Source organism: Rousettus aegyptiacus, unplaced genomic scaffold (genome assembly GCF_014176215.1).
Source record: "Rousettus aegyptiacus isolate mRouAeg1 unplaced genomic scaffold, mRouAeg1.p scaffold_m13_p_3, whole genome shotgun sequence".
NCBI classification, from domain to species: Eukaryota; Metazoa; Chordata; class Mammalia; order Chiroptera; family Pteropodidae; genus Rousettus; species Rousettus aegyptiacus.
In genome coordinates this window covers 127,812,823-127,833,881 of record NW_023416306.1, presented here as the reverse complement: position 1 = coordinate 127,833,881, position 21,059 = coordinate 127,812,823, and the positions used below count along the sequence as shown (strand labels likewise).

General features: G+C 34.1%; 1 protein-coding gene across 11 annotated transcripts in view; it reads right to left on the bottom strand.

Annotated features, from left to right (window-relative positions):
• Positions 1-21,059, bottom strand: part of RNF111 (ring finger protein 111) — a 73,656-nt gene that overhangs the window by 9,345 nt on the left and 43,252 nt on the right. For 7 of the 11 annotated variants that reach the window (XM_016126865.2, XM_016126864.2, XM_036238618.1 and 4 more), the window contains 6 exons: positions 19,053-19,216; positions 16,393-16,587; positions 10,049-10,371; positions 6,593-6,851; positions 2,720-3,068; positions 827-979 (listed from right to left, as the gene is read on the bottom strand). In XM_016126865.2, coding sequence (XP_015982351.1) covers positions 827-979; positions 2,720-3,068; positions 6,593-6,851; positions 10,049-10,371; positions 16,393-16,587; positions 19,053-19,216 — 1,443 coding nt within the window. The remainder of the gene's footprint in view (positions 1-826; positions 980-2,719; positions 3,069-6,592; positions 6,852-10,048; positions 10,372-16,392; positions 16,588-19,052; positions 19,217-21,059) is intronic. The other 4 variants (XM_036238619.1, XM_036238620.1, XM_016126870.2 and 1 more) reach the window with 1 other exon arrangement.

Genomic DNA, 21,059 nt, shown 5'->3' with positions numbered 1-21,059 from the left:
ATCTCACAAAGGAAGGAAACACAGCTGACCCTTGAACAACACAGGCTTGAACTGCGTAGATCCATGCCTGCGTTGGTCAAAGGTCAACTGAGGTTCCTTCCAATCTAAAAGTCTGATACTACTTGAGGAGCATACAAAACAGAGTTTACTTTTCTGGTTTCCATGAATGATATAGATGCTCCCAGGGCTTTTGTTTGTTGGATAGTGTCTCTGGGTTGTTGGCATCAAGGATAATTAGAAGAGCAAACACTTCTATACCTTATAAAGCAAGGGTACACAAAATTTTAGAAAGAGTAAAACTGGTAAATGGTAATACTTCATTAATTTCTTTTCATTTTATATTTTGCTTCAAAAGTCATTGTGAATTAAGATCTCAATTGACTGCCTAAAGACAATGGATTCAGAAAGAAAATTAATGCAAATTTGCTTCCATTTCTCTAGGAAAAAACCACAAGCCTAGGAGGATACAGGCTGGATTTCTCTGGTCCATAGCAGAGATTATGGGTAGTAAAGCAAATGTGAGTACGAAGGTGGATAAAGAAGTTGTGAAAAGTAGGATCTGCTTAGGGGGTTAACTTTGATGGTAGACACCCCTACCATGGTAGAAAAACAACAAAAATGCTCTACTCCTGTTTGACATAGTTCCTTGCCCAGAAGGAAAGCTTCTAGTCTTTCCTTTAATTCACACAGAGAGAGTGCCTCAAAGCTAAGCAGAATTCAGTTTCTCCATATTACCCTTTTGTATGGCATTCCACTATAAAGTGTCTCTTCCGGCAGTTTTACCACAGGCTGCTGAGTAGAACTTTAAAATAAACATGATACTGACCAGGCAGATCTCTCTGGAGCCTGTCGAGGATGTGAGGACATAGTCTGAGGCACATGAATATGATGCCCATGACCGTAGTTTGGGTGCATCCTATGTGGATGGGGTGGGGGGCGTTCATGTGCCCGCCTGGAAACACAGAACACAAAAAGACCACTGGAAATAATTGAATAATTGGTTATTTCTTAATGTAAAAATAATCTAGTATTAATATTATAAACATCTATAGATTAGTCAAAAAATTAATTCTATAATAAATTAAAATGTAACAAAATTAATGATTAGTAATAAATCAATAAACTGTAACCCCCCAAATTCTCACTGCTTACTTATTATATTACCTCCAATTCAAATCCAGGGAAAAAGATAATTTTAGCATTATCTTGTATAATTTCTTTATAGTAGACATATTAAATAAATAAGAACCGAATAAATTTAAAAAATTAAATACCCCAGCAAATGCTACAGATACAAAGAAGTTATTTTATATAAACATACAAGGCATGAAAAGAAAAGCTATTTTATTTTGCTTCACTTTTATAACATTCATTTTAATGGATAAAATTTTTGAGAGAAAAAATTTTAACCTTGTTCATTTTTTTCAAACGCATGTAAATAAATACATGTTAAGCTCATGAGTAAACAGCTCTAAGAAAGTGATATTATCTCCATTTTCACTATTCTGCATCCCAGCTTATTATATCTTCTTTCTAAAGTCAGTCAAATGTACAAATGTAAATGGTCATAACATTCTAAACAAATGCTTAAAAAAACAGTTCTAGTGAATCATTTTTATAGTCTAATTTTTATTTTTTATTAGTTTCTAACACACAGATTTTGCATATTTATTCTTAAGAATTATTACACGGAGTTACTATATTAAATTGGCAGTAACAGCCAGAAATTCTTAATACAACCTTAAATTATATGACTACAAGAAAAAGCTAACGTGAGTGCTAAATCATTAATTACATCAAAGGTTTTGCAAATGTACTCTGTAAGGGTCAAGTAGTAAATATGGTTGCTTCTATAGGTCAGCAGTCCCCAACATTTTTGCCACCAGACACTAGTGCGCCTTATGAGAATCTAATGCCTGATGATCTGAGGTGGAGCTGAGGCGGTGATTAGTGCTGGGGAGCAGCTGAAGCTTCGCTCACTTGCCCACCACAGACCGGACTTTACAGGTCTGCAGCATGGGGTTTGGGGACTTCTGTTATAGGCCATATGGTCTCTGTTGTTGCAACTATTTAGTCTTCGTAGTGTGTGAAAAAAGCTATAGACAATAAACAAGTGTAGTTGTTTTCCTATGAAACTTTATTTATAAAAAACAGGCAGGCGGAATTAGACCAATAGAGTTTGTCGCTCTCAATTAGAAAATCAGTTTCTGAATTTAAAAAAAAACAAAAAACAAAACTCAAAAAGTTCAACTACAGTCTTTTCATGTTTGAGGAATATAATATTTTAATATTTAAATTTATAAATAAGTTCAGAAGACTTTTCTTAATGTTAGTTTTTGAAAATTCTACTAATACTCTTCTTCTGGTTGGTAAAATATAGTAAATCAAATTACATCTTTGTTAACATTACATCTTGCTCTTCAGGATTATTAATTCTAACATTTACCTTTACTATGGAATACTAAAGAATGAGAAAAAAAGGGGGCTGGTTTGCAAAAATAAATGATTTCACTAAATGACCTGATATGAAGTTGTTTTGTCAATATCTACAATTCAGGATAAGAGGAAAATTCTGATTACCAAAGGAAATATCCTAGTGAACTTACAATTTAGTATAGTCGCATCGCTTCTAAAAATTTTATATATAAAGACCAGAAGGAAAATAAATAGAAGGAAAAGAAATAAAGTATGATTATCTTTTTAAAAACATAAAACATACGTTGGATGCTGCATCATCCTCCTCCTTTGAACTTCCATCCTCTGCATCACTTCATGAGGATGCAGTCTCTGTGCTGGAGGTGCTGTGGCTGGGATATGGTGTGAAATTGGCTGGTGTGAGGGAGGAAGATGCTGAGGGATTGGTGCAGCGGTACTAGCTAAATGAGTTGGGGGTGGGGCTGCCACCGGGTGAGATGTGGCATGAGAAGACATTTGAGAATGGAAAGCATGTACAGGATGCGGAATAACATAATCCACTTGAGGTGGAGGCTGAGTCTGAGGAGGAGGGTTTCCATGGGAATGGGGGCAGGCAGAAGCTTGATGATGAAGTGGTCTGGGCAAAGAAGCATCTGTAAGAAAAACATAGGCACTATGCAGTTGAGCATATATTGGATTTTACAAACATATTAGGACATATTTAATTTTTATGAATACTTTATTAATGCTTGAGTTGGCTCAATTCTGCTCTGCATCCTGCCTTCTTTGAGCAATTTTAAGATACCTTCCCATGTCACTACATATACTTTTAATTCCACAGTCTTACAGAATTTTATTAATTGTACCACAACTGATTGAAGAAAATTGCCATTGATAAAAACTGGAAGTAAATAGATGTTGCGATAACATTTGTGTGCTTACTTTTTCACACACACATACACACATGTATGAGTGTGCGCATATACAAAGACACGTACATATTACTCATGGACAATTTTTGTAGCATAAATTCCTATAAGCAGTTCTGAGAATGAGAAAATAAATTACACTCAGATACCAGTTGACAAAAAATCATTCCTAAAAGGTTACCATGATTAATATTTCCATTAACAGTACATGAGAGTTCCTGATGACCCTTACACTACCACTAAATTTTTGAAATGCCAATTTGAGAAAAATCTTTTACCTATTAACCAGTTATATTTCTTCCCAGAATTATCTATTCATATTCTTAGCTTATTGTACACCTTTTCCTTGTTGATTTATAAATATTTTATATACATGAAAGTTTTCTCATAAGGTATACTTTTCTAAATGGCTTTTTGTTAAATTTTATTTTGCCCATACACAAGTTTTTTGCTTTTTTGTAGCCAAATACATAAGTTATATATTTGTAAATATATAAATCTTGTTTTCCTTTATGATTTACTGGTTATAGGGCACTACAGAAAGGAACTTCTGAGTCCTTCTGGGCAAGACTGCAAAGATATTCTTTAATTGCTGCTCTCTTTCACCCCATGCCAATTTTCCTGTGCTACATTAAGAAAATGAAGAAGACATATTTGCCGGGAATCTGTCAAGGAAATTGGCCCTTCATAAAGATGATTTCCCCCACTTCTTCATTCTGAGTCTTTGTGTTTCAAAATGAATGCTGAAAGGTCTCTCTGAAGAATATATACCTCTCTTATTCTAAGAGATGTACTTCTGTTTGAGGTTTAAAAATATGTTTGTCTCTTCCTTGTATATCAATCCAAATTTCATTTTAAATGTTGGAAGATTTTTTTGGTAGTCTGACATGAAAGCTATGGCCATTCTCTAGTTTCGATGAAAAATTCCTCGAATTTTTAGTTCTTTTGACTGATTCAGCATGTGTGAAAGGTAACTTTGAACACTCATTCAGTTATATTTTCAAAGAAAAACTTGCTATCATACATTTAAATGAAACTTTCACTATGCTCAATAGAAGTTGTAAACCAGATTTTAAAACCAATTTTTCCTAGAAGTTATGGTTTCAAAAGATGTTTTTCTCCAAGTCACAAAGTGCAGAGTTCTTGGTCACTAAATAAAAACATTATGTTTTATTATTGTTAACTACCCTTCCTCGAATTTAGCACATTTTTTTCCAGTTTTCTGTTTTTATTACCATTATACAAAAAATATTAACAAATATTACAAATGTTAGTTTTGTTTCAGAATGAATTTAAATTTAACTCCAGCAATCATTTTATCTTTTCAGCTATATTGAAGTATAATTAACAAATACAATTGTATGTATTTAAAGTGTACACTATAAAGATTTGATATGTGTATAGTTTGTGAAATAATTATAACAATCAGGTTAATTAACACATCCATCACCTCACATAGTCATCATTTTTTTGTGTGGGGTGAGAACATAAGCCATCATTATAATTCATTGTTTCTCTAAACAAAACGGACAGCACTGTAGAAAGGTGAATTCTGCATTCCCATTTTTCTTCCTTCTCTATTATGTGTCCTTGCCAATGGAAAAAAAGGTTATTGATATTACTTCCTTAAAAGTTCAACATGTCACTTTGACCTAGAAATCTCACTCCTAGGATATTATCCTATCAACAGACTCAAAAACTACAAACAATTTAAATGAATGTCCATCAACAAAGGACTGATTAATACACAAGGAAATAGAAGTATTAGAAAAATGAGTTAGAGTTTTATGTGCTAATATGAAAAAAAATCTAAGATGTACTTACTATTTAAAAAATCAAAAAGTCAAAAAGCAAGAGGCGAATATGTTTAACATTCCATTTTTTTTAAAAGGAGACTCACATGCATACACACATAAACTGTTATGTGTAGAAATAAAGCTTCTGAAAGGTTCCATAGTAAGCTATAAACAGTTGCTACCTCTGAGGTACTAAGATTAGTGTGGAGAGAAGGGCTTTTTACCTTCTCAATCTACATCATTCTGCAGTTTGAACTTCTTAGGATGTACACGAGTTACTTTTATGTTAAGAGTAAAACAACTTTAAATCTAAAATGTTTATTAGGACATTAAAAAAGGAATGGATTCACTTATAAATTGCCTCAGTATATTATTTTTAAAGGGGAGAGGCAGAAAAACCACTCATCTTGAGTTATAAAAGATGATCAATTGAAGGTTAACAAGTATTACAAGTTAGCCTATATAATATCATACCAGTATTCATACACAGAATCTGTCCATTGGTCAATGATCTGCAAAAACTAACTCTGTTTCAAATCCTGTTTTCTAACTTATATTTTAAAGTTAAATTATTATAAAGGTAAATGATATATCACTAGGTTTCACTGTACAAATTCTAGTTTGACTGTAGCTATGTTTGCAGGACCTAGACTTGAAAAATTATAGGAGTAAAACAACTCTAAGGAGATATATAACTGAAAATTATCCCTTGCATGTAAATCAGAACAAAAACCTGGTTTACTCCTGGCACGAATTTTCAGTGTTTTTTTTTTTCCTTTTAAATCAAAGCATTTGTTATGTTTCCATTTGATTATTAGCCTATGATTTTACAAAGTAGGAAATAAGTTATATAACATAAGGCCATTTCTCATTTTTTATATCTCATAGATTTCAATTTCTTTAGAAAAGTCATGTCTGATTCTATTTTTAATTGCCTACATCAAACATGTATGGAAGACTTTTTGCAAATGGCACAGCTTTCTGTCAAGGAATTCTCTCTGATCCCTCAGTTAAGCTTCAGAATTCTTAGTCAAAATTTACTTCCCTGTGCCTAGAAACAACTACTAAACTTTCGAATTTCCCGTTATCCCTAAAGGATAATCTAAATCATTAAAACCCCCTTTTATAGGAATCTATGGTGCCATTAAAGGTATTTCAATTTCACAGATATTAAAATGTAAATGTTAAAATGTAAAATAAATTTAAAAAGTAAATAAACAAAATGTGATACTTTTAATTTTCCTGACCCTTTAAACATCTGACTTTTATACCTTAGAAGACTGAGGAATGTGGGGTGAAGGGAGGATGAAATGGGAAAAGTACACCCCATTCTGAGGCCAAGGAAATAGTAAAAATTTATGAATTAAGAATATTGAAAGGTTATTTCATAGAGAAATGTAAATGCTTCATTTATATGCCTCTAAGATCATTGCCTGTTAAATTTATACTTACAAGGAGGTGGCATATAATGTCGACACGATGAGAGTGAAGCTTGTGCAGGGGGCTGGGGCTGGGGCTGAGCAACCATGCTTGATCCATAACCATCTAGTGATAATGGCTGACTCGGGGCAGCAGCAGTAGCCTGATGGCCGAAGATTGCAGCTCGGGAAGAAGAAACAGGGCAGCAGGGGTCAAATGCAGATGCTCCGTGAAAACCACCACTTCCATGACTTCTGATACCACTGTTGCTAAGGTCTACTGGCAATGCCTGCTGTATAAAGAAGAACTGTATTTTATCTTTATGAAGTCTGGTCAAAACATTGTTTCATGTCATATTCTAAAAGTATACTGCAATCTTGAAAAATAAAATCTTCAAATTAAAATTTTGAAAATGGTAAAAACTTTTAGTGTGAAGACCTACTGAATATGAAGAAAATGATATGTGTATCTTGGATTGTAAAAGCTGTAGTGATTATATACTTAGAACCTATAATTGGTTTTAAAAAATTAAGCATAAGATCATGCTACAAGATGAACAAAAGTTAATTATTATTTTAAGGTCTATTTCTCTTTCATTATTCTAGATCTTTGACAGAAACTTTTTAATCTTACGTCCATATTCTCCTTTACCCCCAAGTTATGATTAGTAATTTAGGACTTCTTTGGAAAATAAAATCACATCATAGAAAACAGTAGAATTCTAGGTAAAAACTGCCCTGTTTCTAAACTGTATATAGCAAGCATGCAACTGAAACTCTTAATAGTACAAACATTATTCAAGATAACAAAGGGTATAAGATTCCTTTTACTAGAAATATGACTTTAGGGAAGGCTCATTTACTAAGTTGGAAAATAAACCAGAGTTGAGATTCCATCTCTACTCGTCAGTAATTAATTTTTTCCCCAAAAAACATTTAGAAAAGTCCTAGGTAAAACACTTTATTTTCTATTCTTAGAGTAGATTACAGAAATAGAATTGCTCCTTTGTATTCTTGAATAATTTAAATATAAGTTTTTGCTTAGTAGTCATTATAGCTGCAATTTTTTTAAAAATGTGATTAAATAAAGATTTGATGTAATATATGGAATTATATATAGAACAGTTCGATCCTGGAAGCTGAGGCACTGGAGATAAAGAAAGCTAGGGTAATATTTATTGGAGGCCCCGGTCACCCAGCAGTCCAGTGAGAAACCATAATGGTCTTTATATTTTCAAGGGGCTCTATGCTCAGGGTACAAGAGAAAAGAAGGGAAATCTGGATGCTAAGAGGAAAGGGGGGTGATGACACAGAAGCTGTGAGAAGGTGAAAAGGAAGGGCTCCTTTCTCCTTTTGTATTATATGTCTATAATTAAGTAAATGTCTGCCCTCTTTCTTTTGAGTTGGCAAATACAATGTATGTCCTCAATTTAGGTAAATAAGATATAAGAATATTGTGAGCTCGTGAGAGTTTATATTTACAGTTCAAATCCTTTTCCTATATTCCTCTTTAGGCTAAAATTTGGCAAATGGACTGGAGTATCAACATACTATGAAGGTGAGCAAATTTCCTATCTTCTTTTCCAGTCAGTGATTAAGAACACTCCCAAAGAGTGAGAAAGTAGAGTGAAGGTCCTCCTAGAAGGAACCGAGGGTAAAGTTAAAAGTAAAGAATGAAAAGAAAAGGGGAAAAACCAACAAAGAAAACACTCTTTTTCATAATTCTTCTTATTCTAAAAGGAAAAGGAAGGGCAAACAAGATGGTACAGAAATGGCAAATACTACTTTATTACATAGATTATGAGTAATGCCTAACACTAAACTATTCTCTCGAAAGAGGAAGTTACATCCAAAGTAGTAAGGTTTAGAGATGTAGTGACTACTGCAACTTCTTTGTTGTCAGGCTTAATCCTCACCAATATTTCTCTGCCTATCAATCATAAGACATCTATACAATCATAAATTCTCAGATCAGTTTGTTTCTCTCACTCCTCACTTCCTGTTGTGCCCACATAGGTCTAAAGTGAAGACTATATGAGGTTATCTCATCAGCATGTGCCTAATTTCAGGATCCTCCAAATGTCTACAGGAGTCTCAAACTGTTCATATCTTCAAAACCTCACTCTCTGTTTTCTGTCATGCCCATGTCACTAGTGAATGCCTGATCCTGCTGACTTTCCTCAAGTTTTGTGTGCAGCCCAAGTACCTCTACTTAGAGACAGGTGAATAGGTTACATTTATTTTACCCTGAACAGAACTATAAAAGAGATGCTACCTAATTAAGTCAGTAGGGTTGAAATAAAAGGTTGTATACACAATTCATCTCTCAAACCAGCTGTCCTATTTTATTATTTCAACAATATTCTATGAACAAAAAGCCCATCTTTTGACAGCTCTTGAATAAATATGGATTTTCCTACTATAAACACCACCTCTTCGGCCCAAATTTTTAGTAAAAAAAATTTTTGCTTTTAAGCGGGGCCTTTCATTCAGTCCACTTAAAAGTTTTCCTTTTGTTTCCTCATTCCCAACAAGTAAGTCTAGACAATCATATGTTAATACTTAGAACTGTCACCAGAACCAAAACATAATCTAAAATCCCTCTAATCATATTTCCTACTAAACCCTTTAACATTTCTTCTTGATATAAGTCGCTATTTTTTTCTTAAGGAAACATCCTTCCCTTTTATTTTTTGTCAGATCCAGACGAGATAGCCATCAAAATTTAAAGATGAAGTAAGTATTTTATTTTAGAAAAGGGCAAGAGGTACAGAAGAGCAGTTGCTCTGGATTTTCATTTTGATTTTTTTTCTAGCCCTTTTTTCTAGGCCCTTTTTTCTAGCATAGAATTTTACCTTGAAATTACACATTTTGTTTTTTAAAGTATGCAGCACCCAGGTTTACATCACAATTATATACAGAAGACACAGCAAAAGTTAAAATAGCATGTCGACACTTGACTTCATTTACTCCATGTGATCACCAACATTATTTGATATTTCAACCACTCACTAACAATAACTAATTCACTGTATTATTAATTTTTTGCTGACATTTCAATTCCCCATAAACTAAAAATCTCATCTGCTCTTAAGAAACCATGTTACAGGTTTGCATCTGAGAAGGCTGTTTATTTCTAGAGATGAGTGGAGATTATAGAGGGGGCTTCAGAGTAGGAGGAAGAAGGGGAAACAAGGAGAACTTCCCAATTTCTCATGAATTAGATTGACATTGCAGTTTCAACACTTTGCATGAAACAAAATCCCAAAGATCAGATTCATCTGTACTTAACTAAAAACACCAAAAACCATTCTGGAATAAAATATATTATCAGTTCTGATTTTCCACACCCCTGGCCACTTTTATATGGGCAACAGAATAATGACTTATTTAGTATATAAAATTTGTCATTAGGGTTTTTTCCTCCTGAAAAAAAACACTACTTAAAAAATTTTAAGAAAGAAAGAAGAACTCATCAAATTCCACATACCTGGTCATGGTAGCTGGTGCCAGAACTACTATTTGCTCCACAAGGTGCTTGTACTTGTGGAGGTCTTTCCACAGGGCAAGTAGGAGGATCACTATAGGAAGGAGAAACTGGGACAGCTGGGTGTGGAGTATGATGGTGGTGGTGGTGATGTTGAAAATGGTGGCCATGCTGCTGAAAACAACTTGCATGTGGATGTCCTAATGCATGGTGATTTTGTGACGACCCTCCACATGGCGAGTGCTGGGGACAGCAGGAAGGTAACCTTGGCATTGCAGGAGGGCCAGTTTCTGTTACAGCACTAGATGCGGTTCTTCTCGAGTCATCTTGTAACAACAACAACAAAAAGCATAGAACAATCAAATGATCAAATATCACTGTGTAGAAAATGACATTGTGTATAAATAAGTAAATAATTTAAAAATGTTTAGTAAATTCAAATCTCTGTAAATAAGAACATGATGATGCTATGTTCTTAACACACATATCACATAATTTTGAGCAGTGCTTTCACTGGGATTTTCCTGAAAGTCTAAATTCTTCAAGAGGCTTACATTTACCATGATGTTTAAATATGACAATATATCATCTCCTAGGTCATGACAATTAGTTTTAAATTGCATTTTTAAAAAATCTAAAATATCATGTGAGTTCCTTCATTACATGCAGCAAGGCTAAGACTCTTCTGAGCTCCATAAACCCCTTATACCACTGCATAATGCAGACTGCTATGTACTTCTTAAAATCTTATCCTCTTAAGATATAACCACTCCACTCAGAGAGCATATTTGGCTAAATCTCACTGACCTCCAACATCTTTTCCCTTCCTTGTGCCTCTAAACTCAGACCTGATAGAGTACAAAAAATAATAAGACTCTAATATGTAGGAAATTATAGGTGTCTTATAGTGATTTAGTGCCGAACAGTGGGAAGAAAGCATGGTGTTTGATGGGCCTGAGTTCTAATCCTGAGCCTGTCTAATCCTGAGCAATGTAACCTTAGGAAAGTTATTTAATCTCTTTCTCAACTATTAAGTGGAGCAATAACTGCCTTGTAGGGTTGTTAGAGAAAAGATGACAATCTTCTAGGTATGAAACATCTGAGCACTGATTACGCTTTGTGCCACATGCCCAGAGTTATTGTGCAGGTAAGTTCTTCCATGCTGGAACTGCAAAAGTGCCCCAGGTCTATCTTAGTGTTTCAAACTCAGATAAAAAAAAAAAAAAGGCACCCTTTCCTCAAACTACACATTATGTAGAAACTATAAAAAACAGATAAATATGAAAATAAAATTGTTTACTTAAAAAATATAAATCAGAAGTGTGAAGAGCCCAGTCTTGTCTTTCCCTCCCCTATCCCCTATGTAACCCCTGAGGCATCTCAAGAATCCTTAGGAATCTGAAGTACCACTGTTCTAGCCTTATTTTTAGAGTAACCAATATCAGGGATACCCCGGCTCCTATTTGGCTCACAGTACCTAGCTATTCTCTTCTGGGCCAAGGTACCAATTAGGAATCTTCAAATAATACAAAATCCAACCAAAACTGGTTAAAACAATAAAGAAAATTTACAGGCTCACATAAATGAACATGGGTGGGGTGCTTCAGGCTCTGGTTGATAAGTCTGATTGCAGCAAACCTCCTTGTAATTCTCTTGGGTCTGACTTCCCATACATGTCCTACCCTGCCTTTGCTGATTTTCTTCTGGCCAAGTTCTATGATCTGAACCTTGTTAATATAATACTTGTAAACTGTTTTTTTTCCCAGCTCCTAGTCTGGCTTATTTAGGCTAATTTCCCAAATCCTTTTGTAGAGGTTCTAACCTGGGAAATAGAATTAAGGAGTCTGTGAACTTAGATTGAAAAAAATTACAGATTTTACTAATATGTAATTTTTGTAGTATAGTGGCTGAAAAATGACTGCTAGAAACTTATTACTTGCAGGAAATTACTGCTTGGCTATTGCCTGTGGGAACATGGCTATCGCCATGGGAACACAGGCTATCGCCCATAGGAACATAACATTCTAACAATAAGCTTTCTGCTTCTGTACCCCCGCTTGCACACCCAACCTGTGGGTCGACAGGTAATGAACAGAAGAAAAATAGACCTTTGTGTTTAGGCAGAATGAAGAATGGGATTTGGGGCTTAAAAACCCTGTACCTCTACATTTCGGGGCTGCTTAATTTGGGGTTTGCGTACCCCTGGCAGACCCAGCTGGCTGAATAAAGAGTGTGTGCCTTATAACTCACTGAGTTCTGGTGGTCCATGTGTCTTTTGGGGGCTGGCGGCTACAACAGTAGCAATAATTCATTATTATAGTAGCTTTATTCCTGCAACATTTTCAGGATTTTATCTCAGCCCTCATGTCAAAGTGTTGTATAAGTGAATGTCATTTATTGTGTTGCTTCAGAAAAAAAGACTGAAAACCATGGGACACTAAATCCATTCAGTGGATGGACTAAATGACCTTCCTGGTTCCTTTTAACTCTGATGCTTTAATTTCACAAATCTGGTTATTTAAAGGGTTATGTATAACACTAAGACTCAGGAGATGAGTCTCTAACAAGAGCAAGAGATCTATGGACTGTTACAACTGTGACTAATGACAGATAATGACATTTATCTATTCAAAAAGAAATGTACACCTCATCTTTATCTTTGACTATTTCAAATACAAAAATCAAGAGTGAAGTAAGAGGAAGCACAATAACTATAATATATTTAAGGCTAAAAACAGCTACAAGGGATGAGATCACTAATAGCATGGCCTGAAGAAGTAGACTTATCTTATAGCTCTACTTCTTAGGGGACAGTTTTGGCTTCTAATTAAATTAATAGTCTCTTTTTTAACTACAGCCCAGCAGCTCTTTGTTGCTCAAACAGGGTAACAACCCAAAGTAAAGATAACTGAATAGTCTCTTGTTCAAGAGTTACTGACCAAAGAAAACTGCCCTAAGTTAGAAGTAAAATACAAATATATCTGATCAGTAAATAAAACACTTAATTTTTATTAAAATTAGCCCACAGTGTCCACTAAAAATTAGACAATCACAAACCTCTACCAGAGAAATTAACTCCACAGACCAGTGACATCGTGTTGGTTAAAGTACTCTCACTATAATTCTAGGATTACTAAGATGCATTTATTCATTCATTTGGCAAGTCTTACACATAACAGTGTTATGATAAAGGATCTACAAAAGGCACTGGACAATGCAACAGTGAAAATTAAAGTCCTGACTTTAAAATAACTTATGATGTTGTCTGCCTTTGTTGTTTTATTTCTAGAAGCTAAAAACATGTCTGCACAAGGTAGGTGGCTCAATAAGCACTTGTTAAATTTAAGTTAACCTCACAAGAGAAAAGAGGCATTCATGTATGCAAGCAGCTAAGTCTGAGAAAAGACAGACCTGATCTCTGATCTTCAAGGAGCTCATCATCAAGTATGGAGATAATTTAAGATATAAATCAATCGGTATTATAACAGAATCACTGAGTTCTAGTATAGTACAGAGCAATGATGTCTCCCAGGAAACAACTGGTAACACCTGGGGTCATTTTTGATTATCGCAGCTGGAAGGGAGGTGATGCTACTGTTATTTAGTGAGTAGAGGTCAAGAATGCTGCTAAATATTCCACAATGCATAGGACAATCCCACACATAAGGAATTGTCCAGTCCAAAGACAACAGTGCCAAGATTGAGAAATCCTGGCATAAAGGAAGGGTATGTGCTCCAAGCCAGACTTCCCAGGTCTGAATTCTTGCTCCGCTATCACATAACCTTGAGGAAGTTACTTCATCTATAGAATAAGAATAGTGATAGAATCTGCCTTACAGATTACGCAAAATCAAGTTAATATAGATAAATCATTGACCAATGTTATGACCTCAACAGATGTTACTTATTATTATCCGCTAGAACGTTAGCTCTGTTCAGGCAGAAAATTTAAGTTTTGTTCCCAGTGTCTAGAACAGTGACTGATACATAGTATATAATCAATAAATATGTGCTAATAAGTGAATATATAAGATATTAAATATACACAAAGCAAGAAGTCAAACAGATGAGGGCTGACTGAAACATGCTAACTTTGAAGTGACTCGCAGAATGGTCCAGAGGAGATGTCCAATAGGCAGTTGAATATGAAGGTTTAAAGTAGGAGAGGGCTCTGGAAACACAAAATGAGAAATCATCAGCACATTGGTGGTAGGTGAAAACAACTGCAGTTATGAGATGGGCCAGTGAGAAAAGGGATGAGAACAGAGTCCTGGGAGAAGAGAAATTTATTACCAGATTTTTTTTTTTTATCATTGTTTGTTTTGAAAGGTGTCAGAAGCACATTAGGGAATGGAACCAGTAAAGATGCTGAAGATACAGGGAAGATTATTAAAGAATGGTCAAGGACACAAGAAGGGGTAAGAGGTAGAGCACAATAAAGGGACTGGAAAGAAACAGAAGGACTTAAGAGACCAGGAGTTAGGAGAGGATAGGTGTAGATATATAAGTTTTTATTGGAGGGGTTGGACATTATGGAGGTTCATGCTTGAGAACCTCTATTTATCCTTTATTTATTTTTCCCCTGGAGGAACAAAAGTATTGAAGAAAATAAGAGAATTCTGAAACAGTCATTGAGGGGTAGAAAAGGAACTGATTGAAATACATCACATTATAGTGACTTATTACCAAATGCCCAAGATTAGATACCATAAATTCATGAAGCACCAATGTGCTTGGTTCTATGATTTTTATCAGCCTTATTTGAAAACCCTAATAAGAGCGAAAGAGGACAGATTGAGTTACTCACAATTGGAAATACATAAGAAGGTGCAAAGTAAGGACAAGATGTGAAGAAAACAGGTGACTGATATTGTATAATCTTGGAAGGAAATGAAGCCAGCAGAACTTCGAGTGCCCCTAATGTAGCCTGAATGTGCTTCTGTATGTGCTTCTATCAGGTTTATAGAGGAACAATCTGGCCTGAAATAAGGTTCTCCTAATCTAGAGAAATACAACATGAGCAAGTCTGTCTCAAAGGTGGTCATCAATGTAGTCAGAGTAATATCATGAGAAGGCCATTCAAGTAGTAAAGTTGCTAAGAGATTACATGTAAATTCTGAGTAAACAGGGTCTTGAATAAATGAATGAATGAACGAATGAACGAATAAGAGAGTTGAGACTTACCTTGAAATAAAAGTTGAGACTATCTAGATAAAATCTAAATAAGAATGAGGGTACATAAAGCTACCAGAAGAGAGAAGTGAATGAGGAGAGTTCAAATTTGCCTCAAGGATTATTACTGATAATCTGGATTTCTTCATTTCTGATGTGAATAATAATATCAACATCGAGGGTGTTTTTTAAGGATTAAATAATAACATGACAGGAGATAATTAAATGATAGGATAAAGTACTAGAGATATAATTGCTAATTGAAACAATAAATAATCTGAGTTAAGGACTAAAACTATAAAACTCTGGAATAAATCTGTGTGACCTTGGATTAGGCAATGATTTCTTAAATATGACAGCAAAAGAACAATGAAAAAAATTCAGAAAATGCACATGATCAAACTTTTTTAAACTCCCATCCCCATTTTCAATTCTTTTACATAGAAGAGAAATTGTGGGTCACATGGTAACTCTGTTTAACTTTTTGAGGAACTGCCCAAGTGTTTTCCACAACTGCTGTACCATTTTACATTCCCACCAGATTATTCATAAGGGTTCTAATTTCTCCACATTCTTCTCAACACTGGTTATTTTCTAACTTTTTAAAAAAATTATAGACATATTTTTGGGTGTAAAGAGATATTTTGTTGTGGTTTTGATGTGCATTTCCCCACCAACTAATGATGTGCTTCTTGGTCATTTGTGTATCTTCTTTGGAAAAATATCTATGCAAATCCTTTGCCCATTTTTAAACAAGGTTTAAAAATGTTGTTTTTGAGTTGTACGAGTTCTATACATATTCTGGATACTAGACCCTTATCAAATATATGATTTTCAAATATTTTTCTCCCATTCTGTAAGTCATCTCTTCACTTTCTTATGTCCTTTGGTGTACAAAAGTTTTAAATTTTGCTGCATTTCAATTTATCTGTTTTTTTCTTTTGTTGCTCTTAATTTTGGTGTCAGCCATTTAATTCTCCCTTATCTCTATCAGTTGAACAATGATGCTTTGGTAACATACAGCACCCAAATTCAAATGTGAAGTCACAGTAAAATTCCAACTGAGACAACTTAGCTCACATATGACGCTTATTTCTGAGAATATGCTCATGGTAATACAGCTAAGATCTTAAAAACAGCAATACTTTATCTAATAAATGCCCCTTTTTACATACCTCCTATAGAAGTACCAGTCATACTATTGCTTGTAAGAGTAGCTGAAGTCTCTGACACTGTGGAGGGTTGGCTACTAGTGACAGCTGAAGCAGTTTCAGAGACCTGCTCAGAGGTAGATGGATTTGAATTGTTAATGGAAGCGCTTGTGGTTTGTGATTCCATTCTTGCAGAAGTGGTTGGTACTACAGTAGGTTCTATAAAATACAAAATGTTTATTTAGCATTTCAAAAATTAGGTAATGGATTATATTTTAATCCAAGCTAACATTTTTAGAATTATAAAAGCAAACTTTAAAAATGTTAACTCTCTATTAAGTAGAATATATAGTTTAAAAAGTTTTCATAAAGCTAAACTGCAACATTAAAATGACATGTTACCAACACATGATTATTACATTTTTAAAAATCCAACACATATATATGCATATTCCAGTAATTCAGTTGATTAACAGTTTTTTGGATAATGACTATATAAGTTTTCTGATCTATCAAAAAAGACAAAAAGAAAGTAAAAATGTCTCTGCTAGGTTCATGCGCATTGTTACATGTGATCAGAACAGTTTTACAAACTGTACAGTATGGAGTCTAGAGTTAGATGCTTGGAAAGTAATTTTGATTTCACCACTAACAGTATAAACCTGGATAAGTTACTCAAGTACTCTATAATTTCCTCATCTATAGAACTAGGAAAATACAGAATTTTCATCATAAGTAAGCATTTTGTATGATGCTTTACATATAGTAATTACTTAATAAAAATTATCTGATATTTAATGTTTTAATCTTTTTACATGCCTTTTTGTTTTCTAAAGTTTTTTGCAAATATTAACATATTTGCAAAATATATTAATAAATATTCAGCAGTCCCAAAAAAATTTAAAATCTTATAGTATAATATAAATTTCAGGCAGACCATAACTTATAAGTTATACTTTAGATCCTGACTATAAAATAATTGTTTAAAAATTGAGACTAGGAATAAATCTGTCCAAAGCATTACGACAACAATTAAATCTAAAAAAAAGAGACTCTCTTAATGTGCTGTAGAATGAGAGGACAAACTAATCTATACAATGCAGTGTGGCAGGCTGATTCCTGAAATAACAAACAGTGACCCGGGATGCTGTACTTTGGATGCTTAAACAAATACATTTGCTTACACATAAAAAGGAAAGGGAGGAATCTGTTTATTTGCAAATAGTTTATCTCAGTTTCTCAATCTTGGCAGTACTAACAATTGTGGCTATATAATTCTCTGTTGGGGGTAGAAGTAGGGGTAGGGAGTGGATTGTCCTATGCATTGTAGGATGTTTAGCATCCATCAAATGGCCTCTGCCCATCAAATGTTAGTAGCACTCTCCCCTCAACTGTGAGAACCAAAAATGACTGTAGATATTGCTAAATGTCTCCAGGGACACAAAATGACCACCAGTTAAGATAGACCAGTGGTTTGGAGTTTATTTTTAATAAGATAGAAGCTTTCCACTGAAAGAAACTAGTGGGGAGAAAGGGGGGGATCTATTGGTCACTGGAATACTTTTAACCTAGTAAAAGTTCTCTGGTTGAACTAATTCAAAGGGTTAAAAGGCTACTCTGTAACTTTCTACGTATTGGCTAGCAGGTGTCACATGGAAAAACACACATAAAGTATCAAAATAGTCATCTTATATTTAATTAATTCCAATTAATTCCAAGCATTTTTAAATTAATCTCTGTTTTATTAACTACTGTCTTACACACAATTTATAGTGCTTGAAAATAAAAATCAAGACATTGTTGAATGATATGCAGATAGTGGGAATAAACCAGTGATTCATAAACATCTAATTCCAAAGTACTGGTACTCTCAAAGTTATAACCATACAAACCGCAAACAGCCCATATTAAGAGCTGACTGCACAAAGCCTTTAACTTTTTTTACCTACCTAATGCATCTTTTCTCGAATTTATACCTAATTCTGAAAGAGTTAGTCATTCATGTATGTATGACTACCTTTACTTTAAGGAAATTATGGCTGATCATTTCCCTCTAAGATGTAACCAATAATACCTGAGGATAATTCTCAGTATGTGAAAAAATCCACATATGTATTTATATATTTACCCATACTACCACTTTCCCTAATTTGTTTTCCAACTCTAGCTTTGTCCCCTCAGTTACTTGGGTGGTTGTAAGCCAAAACGAAACACTAAAATTAAGCAGCACAAAAGGTACCCTGATATTGGAGAATGACATACCTTTAAAAGTACATTTGACATTTCGAATAACCACTATTAACCATTTATATTCAGTTATATTACTTTTCCATTGTCTGTATTAAAAAAGTGCCATTTCTACTTTTCATAGCAAAGTTAAAGTATGACAAGAATATTATAAATGAAAGTAACAGGTAAGTGAGGATTAATCAAACTATCACTTGTAAAAAATATTTTTTTCTAAGAAAGTAACTACCAAGCAATAAAATAACCAGAAAAGATTTTACTATATAATAACCAAGCTTACTATATCAATTGATAAATAAGATTAGAAAATATGACAATTTCCCTGTAATTAAAATAAAATATTACCATTATACAGTAGTAGGCATTTATAACACAGTAAGATATTTCATTTTATCAAACTGTCTGCATAATTCTACACTATTACTATTCCATCTTACCATCTTCATCAACAGTAAGGTCCACAACTTCTGCTGCATTCTGCCTCAAGGGCTGTATAACAGTAGAAATCCTACTGCGATTCCGTGGCTCCTGTGGCCGACTTGAATGAGAACTTGAACCTTGGCTCCAATGAGATCTGGAATGTCCAAGGGTTGAACGAGACCTTAAATGATATCAATATTAAATTAGTAAAATTTACTTGAAACTAGTAATTTTTTAAAAAATTTAGTAAATTAAAATTTTTTTTTTCAGTTACCCAAGAAATAATAAGCCTTTCTTACAAAGTAAGTTGTAAAGTTCCTTGTGTAAGACTTCTCCAAAGAAATAATGGCAATGGAATTAAAAATTATGACCAGCACAATGGCTGGCACTGAGTAAACATTTTCTAAATGAAATGTTCAGCAAATGTTCACTGATCAAATGAGCTAAGAATATGAGAAATGATTATGTTATCATTTTAAACCAATCATTGGTGTAAAATACAGGATTCTGTTTCAAGAATGCTGCTCTCTTTTCGATGGTTAGTTTGAATATTAACCTGGGCTATGATCAATTATTTACATTTCATTTTAGGCACCTAAAATTATTCACCATAGGTAAAGGAACACAAATATCAACACCCTAACATTTAATAATGTCCACATAATCTTCTATGTTTAGTCCAGACTGAATGTGCAAATCATGGCTTTGGGAGTCCTAAACCAAATTAAGCTTCTGGTTCTGGTTCTGATGTAACAGAGATTCAAGGCATCAGAGAAACTGCCTGGGATCAGAAGAGGTAAAGATAGTTGCAGCTAGTTTACTATAGACGGTCTCTCACTTAATGGTTCAATTTAATATTTTTCAATTTTACAATGGTTTGAAAGCAACATGCATTCCTATTGTGAATTTTGATCTTTTCCAGGTTAACACTACAGGGCATGATACTCTCTTGTGATGCTGGGCAAGGAGAGTGAGCCATAGCTTCCGGTTAGCCATGCTACCATGAAGGTAAACAACTAATGATCTACAGTGTATTCATTGTGTTTGATGATTTTGCCCAACTACAACAAAAGTATTCTGTGCACATTTAAGGTAGGCCAGGCTAAGCTATGATGTTCAGTAGGTATATTCAATGCATTTTCTTTTTTTTCTTGATTTTTTTCAGGTAAAATGGGTATATATAATTTTCAACTTATGATATTTTCAATTTATGATGTTTATCGGGATGTAACCCCATCATTAACTGAGGACCATCTGCAGTTTGGTAGCCTTAAGAAACATCACTTGAGTTGCTTTATACTTTTAAAGTATGTAATCACAAATCTTTAACACCTAACACTTTTATTATCTTTTAACTATGTGCATGGCATTGTATTGTACTAAATTTCTTACAGGTACATATTTTTTATTATTTTTTTATGGATTCACTGTAATGATTTAAATGACTGAGGGTACAAAGGGATAATATGTAGAATATGCAGTCCTGAGGCTTCAAGAGAAAAATAAATGTTTTAGAAAGGTGGGTCTTATGAAGTTGGTTTTAACCCGAATGTAAAACTGCTTATAAGCTTATTGTCAGCATGTCTAGAAAGGGTGAGCCAACCTCATTAAAATGCGGTCATCAGGTGTGTGAACTAGACCACTCAGAAATGAACCTCAAAGTACAAACTGGGCTAAAAATGGCATCAGTGTTTGTAGAGCCTAAGAGTTTAGAGACACGTTGAAACACTAAAGTAACAGGACTATAAAGATTAATTTTTGAAATGTGGTTAAAAAAAAAAAAAGACAGCTCATTCCAAGAAGAATTGTATAGACTAAGGGATGATAGTAAACAACTGTCTCAGGATGAAATGGTTTTGTATGAGAACAGATCACCATTTAAAATTCTTGATAAACCAAGAGTCTAATGAGACTGAGCCATCTAATATTTCTGCAAAGCTGTTAATATCTACAGAATGTTCCAGGTCCACTTTGCAGTACTTTTGTGAAAACTTAACAGGATGTCCTAAACTCAAATATTATGC